General features: G+C 41.3%; 1 protein-coding gene across 1 annotated transcript in view; it reads left to right on the top strand.

Moving 5' to 3' along the window:
* The first annotated feature begins 669 nt into the window (after positions 1–669).
* The window catches only part of LOC126184477 (dynein axonemal heavy chain 7-like), a 1,143,184-nt gene continuing 1,127,539 nt past the window's right edge, over positions 670–16,314 (top strand). Inside the window, exons 1-3 of the mRNA XM_049926869.1 lie at positions 670–689; positions 861–1,122; positions 13,013–13,156. Coding sequence (XP_049782826.1) covers positions 670–689; positions 861–1,122; positions 13,013–13,156 — 426 coding nt within the window. The remainder of the gene's footprint in view (positions 690–860; positions 1,123–13,012; positions 13,157–16,314) is intronic.

Here is a 16,314-nt window from a genome sequence, read left to right as displayed (position 1 = left end):
CGTCAAAATTGCGGAGGGATGTGATTGCTCAACATCGCGTAGCTCTCGCAGGCGCTAGCTGGCTCAATGGCCGGGAAAGTACTCGTAGACTACGGTAAGTTGCGGCATGCAAGAAGCGCGTCTGATGTGCTGGACAAACTATTTACCTCTTCACAGCACATTGGTCTGTCTTTTCCGCAACTGAAAAATCGCTTAAGCTGTGAATAGAAGACACGAAAATAAGTACTCCAAAGCAACTGACGCCTCTTCAGAAATGAGTTAAAAGTTTAAGTTTATAGAAAATAAATTTGTACCTTCCTGCATCATTAATAATTGATCAATAACATTTTCCACCACCTCCATGTCTTGTATAGTTTGTGTTTGGCGACAGGAAATCTCTACATACTGAACGCTGTCTAATGGAAGTAAATCTACATTTTTAGAGCTCATGGCTGGGTGCTCTCTGTCTCCACTCGTGAACGGTATAATGTACGTTTTGTACTCCGTTCACTCTGGCAACATGCCTCGAAGGATCATTTCAGACTTAGATTGTTCGAACTTTGTCACTTTAGAACAAGGAAGGGTAATTTCGCAGCCGCACTGGCGGACACTACAAATCTGTTGTGTTTAGTCTTACTTTTATTTGTTGTTACCGTATAACACCATCTTTTAGAAGCACTTGTTTTTAGAATGCAAATAGTATACACACAGTAAATCGCTAAGATTGCTTACATGTTCATTTTTTGGCACTAAGTGATTTGCATAATTGGTTATACAGGAGATGCATTACCCAGAAATACAACACATCCTGCATAAGATTTCACGAACATCTGTATCACATAAACTGACAAAAATCTAAAAGAAGAAAACTTTTTTTCCAGAATATGTAAGACATTTGAAGAAATTGTTGAACGTGCATTAAAACCACCTGAAACTACTGAAGAACTCATAGCACTTGGCCAGCACATGGATTATGTGTCTAATACACTAATAGAAGAACTTGAAGAACGAATTCATGCTCAGATGCAGAAACTGGGAATCCTTCTGGAAACAACGCTGTTGACCAATGATCATTTAGAGTTAAACGCAAGAACAATACTTTGGCTTCAGGATATTCAACCTATATTCAAAGAAAATTCGTTGGTATGGAATATGTTCAAGTTTCTATGCACATGGTGCTTTATTAGCAATAATTAATGACAAATTATTTGCAAAATTGTTTATTTACAGATTAAATAAGTTCCCTTATCAGTTCAGATGACTGTTTCCATCCATCTGCTTAGCCCCTGTTATTTCTGACAAGTCCCTCATCTAATCTACTTTAATAAGTACTACTTTAATAAGTATGTACTGCTGTTTAACTTAACTACAACAAAAACTATTACAAAACTCAACTATAATATAATTATGATTACATCAAAATTCATAGACGCATTTGGTATGAATAGATTACCTATCCGCTGCCCTTCCCAAACCACCTTGCAAATACATGTACAGGTAGTTATCTGTTGCAGAATGATCTATTTATAGTGTCACTGTCCAATAATAAAATTGCTTAATTTGTCTTTTAAAGGAATATTTTTCTACCAGACATTTTAGTGCACTTAGTAGGCTTCTATACACACTTGCCATTTTTAGCCTATATTAACCAAACTTTTGCTGTAGTGCAACCTACATTTCACATTATTAGCACATTACTATTATAATGACACTACAACACTACAACAACATTCTCTTTGTGTTATATATTTGTGACTCAATGTGCAAATCTGAAATTAAATTTATAACAGTTCTTGTTCTATGGTGTTCTGTTTACTTACTATTCCATGTAGCCTATATAGTATGAACTACAGTGGTTACTGGTGATCTGTATGTTAATTTTGTGTATAAGTAACTGTCCATACTTTTCTCAACTATCACGCAGTACAGTCACAAGTGTGAACCTATTTAATCATTCAATTTTGTATCCTCATGTAAAATTGCTACCATTTACATATGTGAAATAACTGTCTCCACATTTAACTCATTAATTTTATGGTCAGAGGCTACTGTATTTTTAACGTTTTTAAAGCACACATTTAGATGGATCCAAATTTAGAGCCAACAACCAATAATTTGACTAATTTTGCAAAATCTTGCTGGATGTTTGTACTTTTTTTGGGAGGGGGATTACAATTCCACATGAGAAGTGTGTTACTTGAGATCACTACCACTGTCCACAATATATATTGTGCACCCATACACTGCCTTTATTCGTCCCATATTTCCAGAGACTTTGAATGTGTCAAGTTGTACATTAACAGGTAGAATCCGTCAGTGCAGACTACTAGAGAAATGTATACAAACAACTGTTACAACTGTTAATCTACAACTACTAATCACATTCATAATCATGAGCGTTCCTGCTTATAAAAGAAAAGCAGCTGCTTTGGAAAAAGGCATTGCTCTTCCTGATACGCTACTCTGTTGATGTTTTTGTGGAATAATGTAGCTTAGTTGTTTCAGAAAACAATGTTAACTGTGTACTTACTGCAAACGTTAGAAGCTTCTGAATACATTTAAGACCATTTTTTTACCATAAGTTACTTGCTCAAGCCCAAGAACTCTCGTAAATTGTAGAAAGAGTAACTAATAAATTATTTTTTATTTATTGTTTTTTTATCTAGGAATTTCCAGTTTGCTGCTTGATGTCTATTGGCAACCTGTTGAAGCCCTTTGTAACAGAACACGGGATGAATCGCCTAAAAATACACCGCAGATATTGTGGAAATGGAAAGTGCTATTGATGTGTGTGGTTTTCACACAACGCACTAGTTGTCAAGCGCTCATATTGTTAGCAATAAACAGATTGTAATTCTTAGTAAGTGTATTTTCCTGCAGACATACACTTTTTAAATGGAACAACGCCTGTTGATATTAACAAACTAATAGTAGGATCAATTAGAATGCCAATAGTATCTGTTGCAGTTCCCACACCAACACATGTACACTACCTGTGGTAATACACTGAAGAACAATCAAGTGCATTCACTAGTTACGTGGATTCTGACCAGTAACAAGATTATTGACCATCATATGCTGTGTTCAAAATAACCACCAGCAAATCATCAGATGTAGTTGGTATGTGGTTGTAGACAAGAAAAAGCTTGCAGGCGATAAATCTGGGGCATGGGTCAGCCAAGGTGCAGGTCCTCTGTGTCCAATCCAACGATTTGGAAGCAATTCCTGAAGACATGCTGTAGTACTTCGTGCACTATGCGTTGAACAGCCACCATGTTGGTACCACAGGTTCCTTTCAGTTTTCAGGAAAACGTCTTCTAGCCTCAATGGAAGATGGTATGTTAGGAGGCTGTGACACTTGTGCTTGTTCACTGTTCAGTCCATGAAAAACAGTAGTATGAATTGACGGCTCACTATACCACACCACATGTTTACACTCTATGGACGTTGACGTTGCAACTGACGAAGCCAATGGGGTTTGCCAAACAGACCTATAGTGCAAGTTTCGGTGGTTTACCTGGCCATAATTGGTAAATGTGGCTTAATGAATAAATAAGATACATGATACATCTGGAGTATCCTGCGTCAGTGCCCATGTGCAGAAGTTAACACGACTGTCATAATCGTTTCCATGCAGCTCGTGATGGAGAAAGATTTCATAGGAATGGAACTCATGTCGATGGCTAATGCATAGGACACGCCTGACTCATGCCACTTCCTTGTACGATTGCACAGGATATAATGTGCAGATCAACTACAGCAGCAGCAAGACCATTCACTTCTCTTGTCGTCACTTGTTTCCTTCCGATACGTTGTCTAGGTGTTACGCTCCCACTTTCACGTAACTGGATGAAGAAGTTGATAAATACACTCCTGGAAATTGAAATAAGAACACCGTGAATTCATTGTCCCAGGAAGGGGAAACTTTATTGACACATTCCTGGGGTCAGATACATCACATGATCACACTGACAGAACCACAGGCACATAGACACAGGCAACAGAGCATGCACAATGTCGGCACTAGTACAGTGTATATCCACCTTTCGCAGCAATGCAGGCTGCTATTCTCCCATGGAGACGATCGTAGAGATGCTGGATGTAGTCCTGTGGAACGGCTTGCCATGCCATTTCCACCTGGCGCCTCAGTTGGACCAGCGTTCGTGCTGGACGTGCAGACCGCGTGAGACGACGCTTCATCCAGTCCCAAACATGCTCAATGGGGGACAGATCCGGAGATCTTGCTGGCCAGGGTAGTTGACTTACACCTTCTAGAGCACGTTGGGTGGCACGGGATACATGTGGACGTGCATTGTCCTGTTGGAACAGCAAGTTCCCTTGCCGGTCTAGGAATGGTAGAACGATGGGTTCGATGACGGTTTGGATGTACCGTGCACTATTCAGTGTCCCCTCGACGATCACCAGTGGTGTACGGCCAGTGTAGGAGATCGCTCCCCACACCATGATGCCGGGTGTTGGCCCTGTGTGCCTCGGTCGTATGCAGTCCTGATTGTGGCGCTCACCTGCACGGCGCCAAACACGCATACGACCATCATTGACACCAAGGCAGAAGCGACTCTCATCGCTGAAGACGACACGTCTCCATTCGTCCCTCCATTCACGCCTGTCGCGACACCACTGGAGGCGGGCTGCACGATGTTGGGGCGTGAGCGGAAGACGGCCTAACGGTGTGCGGGACCGTAGCCCAGCTTCATGGAGACGGTTGCGAATGGTCCTCGCCGATACCCCAGGAGCAACAGTGTCCCTAATTTGCTGGGAAGTGGCGGTGCGGTCCCCTACGGCACTGCGTAGGATCCTACGGTCTTGGCGTGCATCCGTGCATCGCTGCGGTCCGGTCCCAGGTCGACGGGCACGTGCACCTTCCGCCGACCACTGGCGACAACATCGATGTACTGTGGAGGCCTCACGCCCCACGTGTTGAGCAATTCGGCGGTACGTCCACCCGGCCTCCCGCATGCTCACTATACGCCCTCGCTCAAAGTCCGTCAACTGCACATACTGTTCACGTCCACGCTGTCGCGGCATGCTACCAGTGTTAAAGACTGCGATGGAGCGCCGTATGCCACGGCAAACTGGCTGACACTGACGGCGGCGGTGCACAAATGCTGCGCAGCTAGCGCCATTCGACGGCCAACACCGCGGTTCCTGGTGTGTCCGCTGTGCCGTGCGTGTGATCATTGCTTGTACAGCCCTCTCGCAGTGTCCGGAGCAAGTATGGTGGGTCTGACACACCGGTGTCAATGTGTTCTTTTTTCCATTTCCAGGAGTGTACTTACCGAGATGGTTGACGTCTTTTAAGATAACTTGTCGTATACACCGTACAAGAACGAACTGCTTTCCTCCTACGCTCTCCATAGACAATGAGCATGAAGCCTTTTTCTGCACTGGTAAATCCCATCGTCCACTCACAACCTACTGCACTTAAGGAATACACAAGCACACTGTAAGCATACATAACAACACCTCGCACATAGTAACTACACAGGTTGAATGGCACAAACAAGTGTCGGTGTGGAAACTTTTCAAAATACGGTATCTTGTAAGCTATTAGCACTAGAATACTGCAAAAAACACTACTGATGTTCTAATTTACCCTACCTTTAGTTTATTAATGTCGATAGCCATTGTTCCATTTAGAAAAGTATGTTTACACAAATGTACTCATTTTCTAATAATTATTACAATCTTTTTATTGGCTATCAATATGATCTCATGACTACTGATCCGTTCTGTGCAAACCGCACATCAATAGCACTTTCCACTTCCGCAATATTTACGGTGCGCGTTTTAGGTGACTCAGCCTGTGTAAGATTCCATTCCGAACTCACTATAGGCACGCAAAGTCCATTTGAAAATTTTTATATTGTGATTGACCGTGTCACAGTACATTCCAACTTCAGTCTTATTATTGGCCACAGATACCGTTAGAGAGTAAATACAAGAATCTCTAAGTTCTTGACAAGGCTTCTTCAGGATAGTAGGTTATGTATTTCTCACACGCTGCATTGCTCTCGATTATATCATATTACATTGCTTAGTAAATGTGTGAGCTGTATACTACTAGTCTTGTCTGAAGGTATTCACAAAGAGAAAGGTTTCCTAGTGCAAATTAGGCACAACTGAGGTTTTTGATTAACATACATACGTCCAGTTGCCATCTCATATTATCTTCCCTATGCTTGCCTAGAAGCTTCACAGAAGATTCCCCATCCAGTATGTTCCCATTGCGCTGTACTGCTCATACCTATAAGCTGTTCATATTGGTTTGGCATTGAATTATACGAGCCTTAGTAAAAGTAACGGATAATCTGTTCGCTATGAACCACGAAGCCGGTTCTGTTCCACTCCAGGCTGTCACAGAACCAATTAATTACATAAACCAGCATTCGTCATTACAATACAAAACAAGGAAATATTGAGATAGTAAAATTTGCGGCTAAGGTGTTTGCTGCCAAAGCGTCCATGGGTAGTTTCCAGAACTAGCCTCACTTATAAATGATCATGACGCCCACATAGTACAGTAAGCTGCCTGAAACGAGAAATGAACGCCAACGACATTTTTAATTCCGATCGGATTGCATAGTGCAAAAATGACCTGGATACCGGTGGTGCAGGCATGTTTACTGCTGTAAATAATTTGATAGTATCTAATGAGGGTAATACAGATTCTGAATTTGAAATTGGTTAAGAAGGGAATTTATGAAATGGTATGTAGTGCAGTTCCACACATACAGATAAAACAGCTGTAAAGTAACCTGAAAGCAAGAACACTTTTATTCAGGAAACAGTTACAGGAAGAAATTCCACTATCAAGCACCTGTACACACTATGTGGGATACAGGAAGACATATCACTTAGAAAGTAACCACCTAGGGAGTTACTAGAGGAGATATAAACAGGTATGTAACTCAGTCGAAGCTGCATGATGGAGTGCTAACGGTGAGGTATAGTCTAACACCTAGGTCTGTGAGTCGGTGTCCGTTGAAAGGGGGATTCATCAGTTTAATGGAGGTCGGCGCTGGTTTGGAGTTAGTCAGAATGAGGAACCACAAAGCAGTAATCGCAATTATCCGCCTTAACTCCCTTTTCGGATGCCATGCTCCATCATAAGTACTGCTGAGATGAAGGCATACAGTGAGGACTATTTCCAGACATGTGACTTGCAGAGAAAATTACTCCTATGCTGGCAGCATCTCCTGTCGTCGATTGGTACACCACCAGGCGGCAGGGGTAGTGCTTGCAGTGATGGCGCCCTGAGTTCCCAGCAATCATATTTGTTGTGGATGGGCTGGCTTGCTACCCAGAACCATTGTTGTCGAGCTGGCTTACATACATCTGTACAAGAGACAGATGATGCCTGGAGCTAGATCACCTGTGAGATGTGGGAGTGCTACAGTTGCTGTCCAGTCAGAGTGTAGGTGTGAATACCGCTTCATTTCTTTTTTCCCTTGTGGAGAAGATGGTGATACCAAATTTCTGGCAGCTGAAGGTCCCGTATCCTCTCCCTCCTGTCGGTAGGGAGAGACGGTGATACACGCCAAATGCCACAGGTGCACTGTCTATGGGTGTCCGCACCCAAGAGGCCCCTCTGCTGGGCAGACAAAGAAAACGTCCAAGGTGAAGGGAGCCCCTGGCAGCTGCATAACCAAGGCCTTCACATACTGGTACCCAAGGTTGAGGGCAGTATTCTCATACCTCATGGCGACCTGGGGCAAGAAGAAGAATGACCGAAAACAGAAACAGATTAAAGATAGGTGGTCATAGTAGGACTGATGGCATGGAGTGGCAAGGAAAGGAATGCAGAAACAGTAAAAGACACTTGTTGGAAAAATCAACTGAGTGCAAACAGGTCAGCCAATAAACACAGAGAAAAGCATAACAGGAAGAGGGTGGAGTGCCATAAAGATTGATCTATTGAACGCTCATTGCTGTAACATGCATGAGAGCATGAGAAAAAGGTGGAGTTCTGGAAATGCTCTGTTGAGCACTCACTGGCAGAGCATGCATAGGAGTATAAGGAAAAGAAGACATAGGCCTTGGGTAAGGAATGATGAATGGAGGGTCCCATAGAAGCTGGGTGCCAGCAGAGTGAGGTGAACTGGAGAAGTTCGTTGAGTGAAAATGTTCTGCAGTGTGGCAGAGCTCTGGAGGGGCATTAACCTTAGAACCTTGGAGGCTGTTGACTTCAAAGGCCATAAGATCCAAGAGAAGGACGGCCCTGTAGATGGACAGAGACAGGCTATGGAGTAACCAGAGCAGTAGAACTGAGCTCATATCCGTGGTAGTGCCACCCCCAAGAAGATGACTTGCCATGGTTGCAATGCACAAATGAAACAGGAAGCAGCATCATGCAGTGGGAGGAGGACGGCAGCCAGATGGCAGATGGAACACAATGCTGCTGGCAGGTTCCCAGATATCGAAAAACATCGAGAGTATTGAGTTTGATGATTGTGCAGAAAGAGAAACACACAATAGAGGTCGATGGCAGAAAACAAAGAGTGACAGAATCAGAGGCAAAGAGAGAGCCTCGTGCTAATGACAGGACAAGTACCGAAAATAGGTTGCAATTGAGCAAAACAGGTAAACGTTGGCAGGCCTAATCAGCAAGTAGAGCCTTCATTGAACATGACAGAGAGCGAAAATGTAGTATGTCTTTACCAAACGTCGTATGGGACAAGACTGGGAGAAGTGGCACTGAAGCCAGTGAAAAATGTGTGATTATGTGGCCAATTCCTTCGTCTGAAGTAGTGCCAGCCCTGCGAAAATTGCCTACCACAAAAGAAACATGCGGACCAACAGGAAGCAGTACTGGGGGGAGCTTAATGGGGCTGTACCTGGTTGGCGGACTTGAGGAAATGCTGCGATGCCAAATCATTCCTGTCGCCAATCTTTTATGTGCTGGGGTTTAGTACATACAGATAAAACAACGGGTAAGTGGGGAAGAAGTAACAGTTATTCAGTATTAAATTACAGGGATAAATAACACTATCAAGCAACTGTGCAGTATATATATTCTTAATTTGTTTATCCAAATGCTGTGCAGTGCCAGCAGAAGGCTTCATCACACATTCAGTCACTAGCAGCAGTGGCTGTGGCAAAGACAAGTGTAGCTCCCAGTCAGCGTTTGTCAATGCAGCACAATAAGAATACACTGTGTTGAACATGGAATATAACCTCTGCATTTTTGATTGTTTTAAATATAGAGCATAGCTCTCTAATTTCCATCTCAGAGGTGGTGGTAGGGCCATGAGTGTGGTAAATTGTTTACAGTGCACTTTAGAGATGTTCTATGACTGTGTGTGTGTGTGTGTGTGTGTGTGTGTGTGTGTGTGTATGTATGTGTGTATGTGTGTGTGTGTGTGTGTGTGTGTGTGTGTATGTGTGTATGCCCCTACTTGGAATTCATGCCATTATTTACACGTCCACAGCAATGTCATGGTGTTGGACTCCTCTGAGTTGACTTGTAATGACACCATTCTTTCTAACTTGCTAATAATACAAGGGCAAGTTCCTTACAGTGAAACGTAGATTGGGTACATAGCCAAAGTGTATTTGTTGCACAATTCTAATTGTTTAACATATGATATCAGCATATTTGTTAAAACATCACACTGTGCTAACTGTTTAACGTGTCATATCACTTTATTTGTTAAAATATTGCACTGAGATAATTGTTTAACATGGGATATATAGCATTTTTAATATATAGCATCACACTGCTGAAACTGCTTAACATTTAAAGTCTCATATCTGTCTGTGTCTATGGATGACGATCTTGAAAAGTAGAAAGGGAGGAAGGAAGGAATATCAGGTTTAACGTCCCGTCGACATCGAGGTCATTAGAAATGGAGCACAAACTCAGATTCTGTCAAGGATGCAGAAGGAAATCGGCCGTGTTCTGTTGAAGGAACCATTCTGGCATTTGCCTGGAGTGATTTAGAGACATCAGGGAAAACCTGAATCTTGATGACCGTACATGGGTTTGAACCGTCGTCCTCCCGAATGAGAGTCCAGTGCGCCAACCACTGCACCACCTCGCTCGGTGAAAAGTAGGAGAAAATCGGAAAAATAGCAGCAAATTGTCCTAAAACTGTTAATACCATCGTATGTTAGTGTGCTTGCAGAAAATACCATCGGGTATGACACTCTAGTGCAAACTGAAAACTAAATTCTGAATATCATGTGACTGTGCTGCTGCTGCTGTAGATGCTTCATGGTGTTGATCGAACAACTTATGAAGTATGTATAACTTCCATACCCCAAGAGGAGGGGGACGAGGAAGGTCAAATCCTGTCACTAGGATTAAACTACAGAAGTGGAGAAGGGGAGGTGGCCATTTTGAACCTTAAATTAGGGTAATTAAAAAGGAAGTTAAGGGTCATAACTTAGATTAGGTCAAAAGCATGTGGCGCTATTTTTCGTATACTGTAGAAGTGAGCAGGTTTGCTTATCTAAGGCTAAAAGCATTGGCAGTCATTTTGTTTACATAAAGGCCTAACTCAAGTGGATGCTTTGGTTACATTAAGGTTATTGATGGGGCATAGCCAAGTGGTTGGTTTATTTACATAAAGAGAACAATGAGCTCTCTGTTCCAGCACTGGCTCTGCTCCACTACTTACTGTTACAGAATGGTATAATATAATAAATTCGAGACTTACAAAAGGAGACTACTTTTGGAGACCACCTACTTAATAGAGGCCACAGTTACAAGGTACAAAATGAAGTTTTGAAGCGGAGACGTGTGGTATCACTGCTTACGGTCATTAACGTGCGGTGAACCGGCTTTATTGGCCTGCCCACTCACTATGTTCAAGGGAGAGGCTTGGTGACGGAATGACTAGAGCAGTTTTGGTCGTGACACATTTATTCTTCGGAAGACTTACACTACGTTACAAATGCAATGCATCATTAACGTTCGTCCGTACAGGCGTGTCGCCCTAGAGGTACGGCTCGATCACATATCCCGGGTGGTATACACTCCAGTGATGAGCCGTGGCGCGACCGTGTACCGAGCGAGATAAAGGCCGCGTTGCCGAATGTCCAGCTCCTGGCGCAAGCGGAAGCGCCTCATGTCCGCGGAAGGGAAGAAGGCACTGTCAAACGGAAGGGCGCACTCCGCGAAACGACTGCGTTTCAGACTGCGCGTACGCGTTTGTCGAGGAGTAGCGTTGACTCGACGCACGTGGTCAGCGACGGCGAAGTCGGTGGAGCGGAGACGTGTGTCGCGTTGCGTTGACCAGCTCGCATTGTCTACTTGCCTTGTTCCGTGCGTCCGGTGCGCGACGCACCATTGCCAAAATTCGGCGTAGCGGTATAGCTGCACTCGTGAATGCCGGGCGTCGCTTACTTGTGTCGGCTGTGCCGTGTAGTTCAGCCCTTCGCGCGTTTGAACGGTGCGGCCGCCACAGTCTTACATAACAAAGGATGGGAGATGAACTACCTAGAAATCATAGAAATTACTAAACGAAAGTCCATTTGTCCACACTTAGTACTTGAATGATCAGGCACAATCCCTTATACTTCACTTCTAACTGCAGATACTTCTAGTATTCCCATTCCAACCATTTTGTAAATTTTCCTTTCCACTCACTAGGCTCCATTTCTTCCTTTATTTCAGTTACTGTAGTCTCAGGTGCCGTCTCAATTTTTTTTAAATTTTTTAAGTCTCACCTGTCATATTATACATTTTTTTATTCAGTTATCCCCTCGGAATATAACTCCCAAGTTCACTACATGTTGTTCACTTCTTTTTCTTAGTAGAACAATCGTTTTAATTTTTCATTTAGTTCATAATTCAGCTCGTTTTAGGCAAACATTAACATATGTCGTCTTTGGAACCTGCCGAGATTCTCTGTAACTGCACTATTTTAAAATCTTTGATCCCACAATAATTCATAGCCACATATATTTATCTATGTACCTGACGATGGCGTAACAGCCAAAACCCGGTTTGTAAAATAATAAATATTGTGGAATGTTACACTAGTCTCGTGTATTTTTTCATTCATGAGGTCTTCATGAGATTTTCATTGATGACAATGATCTGTATAGCGAAGTTTCAGCGTGAGAAAACTTTAGCGGAGCGCAGAAAGCATCACACCAACTCACCGATGTCTGCCACACGCTTTGCCTACCATTGAGCCTATGTGATCATTTCATATATATACTAATTCTTTTACTACATACATGTGTTTGTGTGAGTTGAATGACCCCACTGTTCAGTAATTGATATTGCAGTCATAAGAAACTGTCATTGCGTTTTCTGAAGAGTACAGTTATTTCCAAAAGTTTAAGCAAATTGCCAACTTTCGACCAATTTCAGATCTTAACAAGATCGAACTGGAGATCTGTGCAGGCTCTTCCACGCAGAACGCCATCATAAATAATAGTATTATCTGAAAAAGTTCTCAGGTTAATATAAATATTTTCTGTTAGGTTATTAATGTATAAGAACGGTGGGAGACCTAACACATTTGCCCAGATCACACATGAAGTTACTTCCACGCCTGACAATGGCTATCCATTAGATAACATGGTGCACCCTCCCTATCAAGAAATAATTCAATACAACAGTGGTTTAATGCGTTATTGTAAAGGTGTTTCTATCGCAGAAATGAAACAGAACTAAGGAAATGTAATTGGGCAACAGCTGGAAAAGTTGTGCAAGTAGGTGCAAGGTGTATTCCTGCATGAATAAACTAATGAATGAATACGTTTGTGGTGAAAATAACGCACATGTTGTCTGTGCAATGCTGTGTTAATAATATTAGGAGTAGAATATTAGATTACTTGCTTATTGACACAGATTCCATCATTCCTGCTATTACACATCAGAGTATGTTCTACAAAAGATTTCAGTGTTAACGCTGTTGACTACGTACTTGTACACACTCATACTTGTTTGTTTGTTTTTCATTTTGAACTACTACTGCTTGTATATAAATATTATTAAATGTCAATAAAAAATCTATCGATGACAGACGTTCCCCATTAAACATTTTTTCTCTTTCAGATGTACGACAAATACAAGACAGAATTTGAAGAAAATTTGCAACAGAAAACTGAATTAGTGAATAAGCAATTAGAAGATTTGGCACCAAAACTTTCTATTATGAATCATATGGAAGAGTTTACAAATGCTTCTTCTTACATTCCAGTAAGTTTCCACAAATATTTTACAAAGAACTATCATTTAAGCTAATGCAAAATATTAACCTAAAATTATATGTAACTTTATTTTGCATTATGTTCATTCAAACTTTTGTCTGAGTGGTTCTGTCTCTGGGATGCTTTCATATTCCATGCATCCATTAAGTAGGCGACAGTATATGATAGTTAAGGATAAACATTTTGAGTTTAAATTAGTGGATATGTTAATCTGATATGCTCTAATAGATTTATAATGAAAATATTTGTAATGCAGATAGTTTCTTTGAGATATGCGTATACGACAAATGTAGGAACTAAAGAACCAATAATGAAAAAAATTCTATATGGTCTACAGTATTATGTACTCACATGGATGTAATTTTATTCAGCTGATATAGATTACTCCTATAGTCTTCACTACACGACTGACATTGTTTCACAAATACGTACTGTGTACTGGTATTGCGTACTGATTCTAGCATCTGTTTCAATCTGGTTCTAAGCTTCACCAAAGCTCCTATGGCCTCAAAAATCTCTTTGTAACCCATTTCTTCCAATTCCCTTTTGGATGCTAAACGCTCTTCGTGCTGTGAATACCTCTGTGATTACATATAAGTTTTTAACCTCTTCGCTTTCCGCGTCCTGAATACGACTTTTATCTGATGCAGAACCCATGTAACGCCAAAGATAAATGCGTCAATACTTTCTCACCTTCCGCAAGCTGTCATTACATACTGTAACAAGTTTCAGCACTCTGTGTCGTTAATTACGTGTACTAGAAATATTAAATAGGAATAAAAATGTTTTTCTGCTGGAGGACTTGAAAAGGTTGATATTAATGGCACTCATTCTCCTACATGAAGCTCTTTCCTATAAATATTTCACCTGAGGGAAAGTCGATGATACGTTATTGGCTTTTATGTGCTCAATTTATTCACAAAATTGTAATTTATGTCCAAACATTTGATTTCTTCGGCTACTAGCATAACAGTGTTATAGAACACTGCCTTGTGCTGTCAGAACTAAAATTCAGCCTTAATTCATAATCTCATTATCGTCATGCATAGAAAATATTATTTTTACATGTGGATGAATCATTGTGTTATAAACAAATGGAATAATTGCAAGAAATTAATATTTTGTCAGATATTAAGATAGTGGTTCCGCCATTATTTCCAGAAACTGCTTGAAGATCGCAAGTGCACTAAGGTTCACCAGGCCCATTGGTTATGTGTTGCACATTTCCAGCATTACTTCAAAGCATTCTACAAATTCGCAGGGGCGGCTTGTCGTTTCAATACTAGGAAAGGCTGCGAATTTATTACCAATGTTTTCAGATTCTCGAACGACGAGCAGAGTCCAACCGATTATTTCTCTCCTTCAAATGTATCTCTAAATCGGTAGTTTTGGCAGCTTTATCTTGTGAAAACCGTCTAAGTGCACCTCAAGTAACAAAACAACTTATAAATAACATACTTTATCAATCAAAGAATTTGTCAGTGGCCGACAAATGTATTTTGTTTACTCGTTCCTGAAAATCTCGCTAGATGATGAAGCTCATATTATCATAGTGTAATACACTCTAGCAATGTATTTAAAAACTTCACATAATTTTATTAAAGCGAAGAGATTGCGAATGTCAGGAGCAAACAGTATCTTTAACACTATCAAAAAATTGATACTAAATATTTACTAATGACTCAGTACAGAGATGACAATTCGAGAATGAAAGTTCGTCCACTATTGATTCTCATTGTTGTAAGCAGAGGAACATTAAACTTTTGGTTGTAGACATTGGTATGACTCCCTTAGATTCAGAGACTTGTGCCTTCCGGCAGCCCATAAAAGCTGCTGCGCCTCCAAACTTCTGCTAAACGGTGCTAGCAGGCATTCCAAGGTGCAGCATTAAGAGTTGCTACTATGTGTTTGCAAAACATTACTCAAAGTTAAAAGTTCTAAAACAATTGACTATCATTATTTAAATCCATACACAAACTACTCAAAAAGCTTCCTGATAATTTAAGTTCTGTAATGAATTACTGAAAAATTTGTTTTAATCTTATTTTTAGAGTGTATCCGTTTAAGAGCCTTTAACTGTAAACGGACTGTGTAAATTCCTAATATTCTGATTTTATCCAACTACGAAAGATCCACCCCATTGTTCCCAACGACGTGCCGACATCATGATGCTCTCAGACAATCACAATGCTGCATGTTTTCGAATTATTTATCATTGGTATTGAAACACCCCCATATGGAAGCACCAAATTTTTCATCTTTTATAACTGAGACACCTGAGTGGGTACCATAGGGAAAGATTGTAGGTTGTGTCTATTGCTTAAAAACAAAATACGGCCGGTCGGATTGGCCGAGCGGTTCTAGGCGCTTCAGTCTGGAACGGCGAGACCGCTACGGTCGCAGAATCGAATCCTGCCTCGGGCATGGATGTGTGTGATGTCCTTAGGTTAGTTAGGTTTAAGTAGTTCTACGTTCTAGGGGACTGATGACCTCAGAAGTTAAGTCCCATAGTGCTCAGAGCCATTTTTGAATAAAATACGTTAAGTCGTGTCACTCAAAATCCATTTCATAAGAACAGTTTAAAACTTCGTCATTCGAGACATTCTCAGAGACCATAACCTGGTTGATATGTAAGTATTCTCTGTCATTCTTCCCAAATTTTACATATTTCTCACTTATTTCCACAATTATACACATTTTACCCAATTATGTGTGCTCTGACGCACAATGTCGTGTCGTGTCGCGTCGCAGTGACGCCATGATGCTCTCAGCTAATCACAATGCAGCATAGTCTCGATTTATGTATAATTACTAAGCCACCACATTACTAGTGTGTCTGTGCGCGTGTGTTGACGTCATAATATACGTCTTAGAAACGAACACATCGGTAGAAATAGTGACACCACATCAAATTCTATAAGAACTACCGATTTCTGACCAAAGATACTATATGAATGAGAAATACCACACTATGATAGGTAAACCCCTGCTAATTCACCACTACATTGCAAGATTGTGTGACACCGTAGGAAAATTCGTATGCCTTCGGCCAATGATATTGCGTGTGTCTGTGTGTGCGCGCGAGCGCGTACGTGTGTGTGTAGCACACTGCTACAAAAAAATACGCGCTTAGAGATAGAACTGACC

Source organism: Schistocerca cancellata, chromosome 4 (assembly GCF_023864275.1).
Source record: "Schistocerca cancellata isolate TAMUIC-IGC-003103 chromosome 4, iqSchCanc2.1, whole genome shotgun sequence".
NCBI classification, from domain to species: Eukaryota; Metazoa; Arthropoda; class Insecta; order Orthoptera; family Acrididae; genus Schistocerca; species Schistocerca cancellata.
Note: the sequence above shows the minus strand (reverse complement) of the source record. Positions and strands in the feature narration are given on the sequence as shown.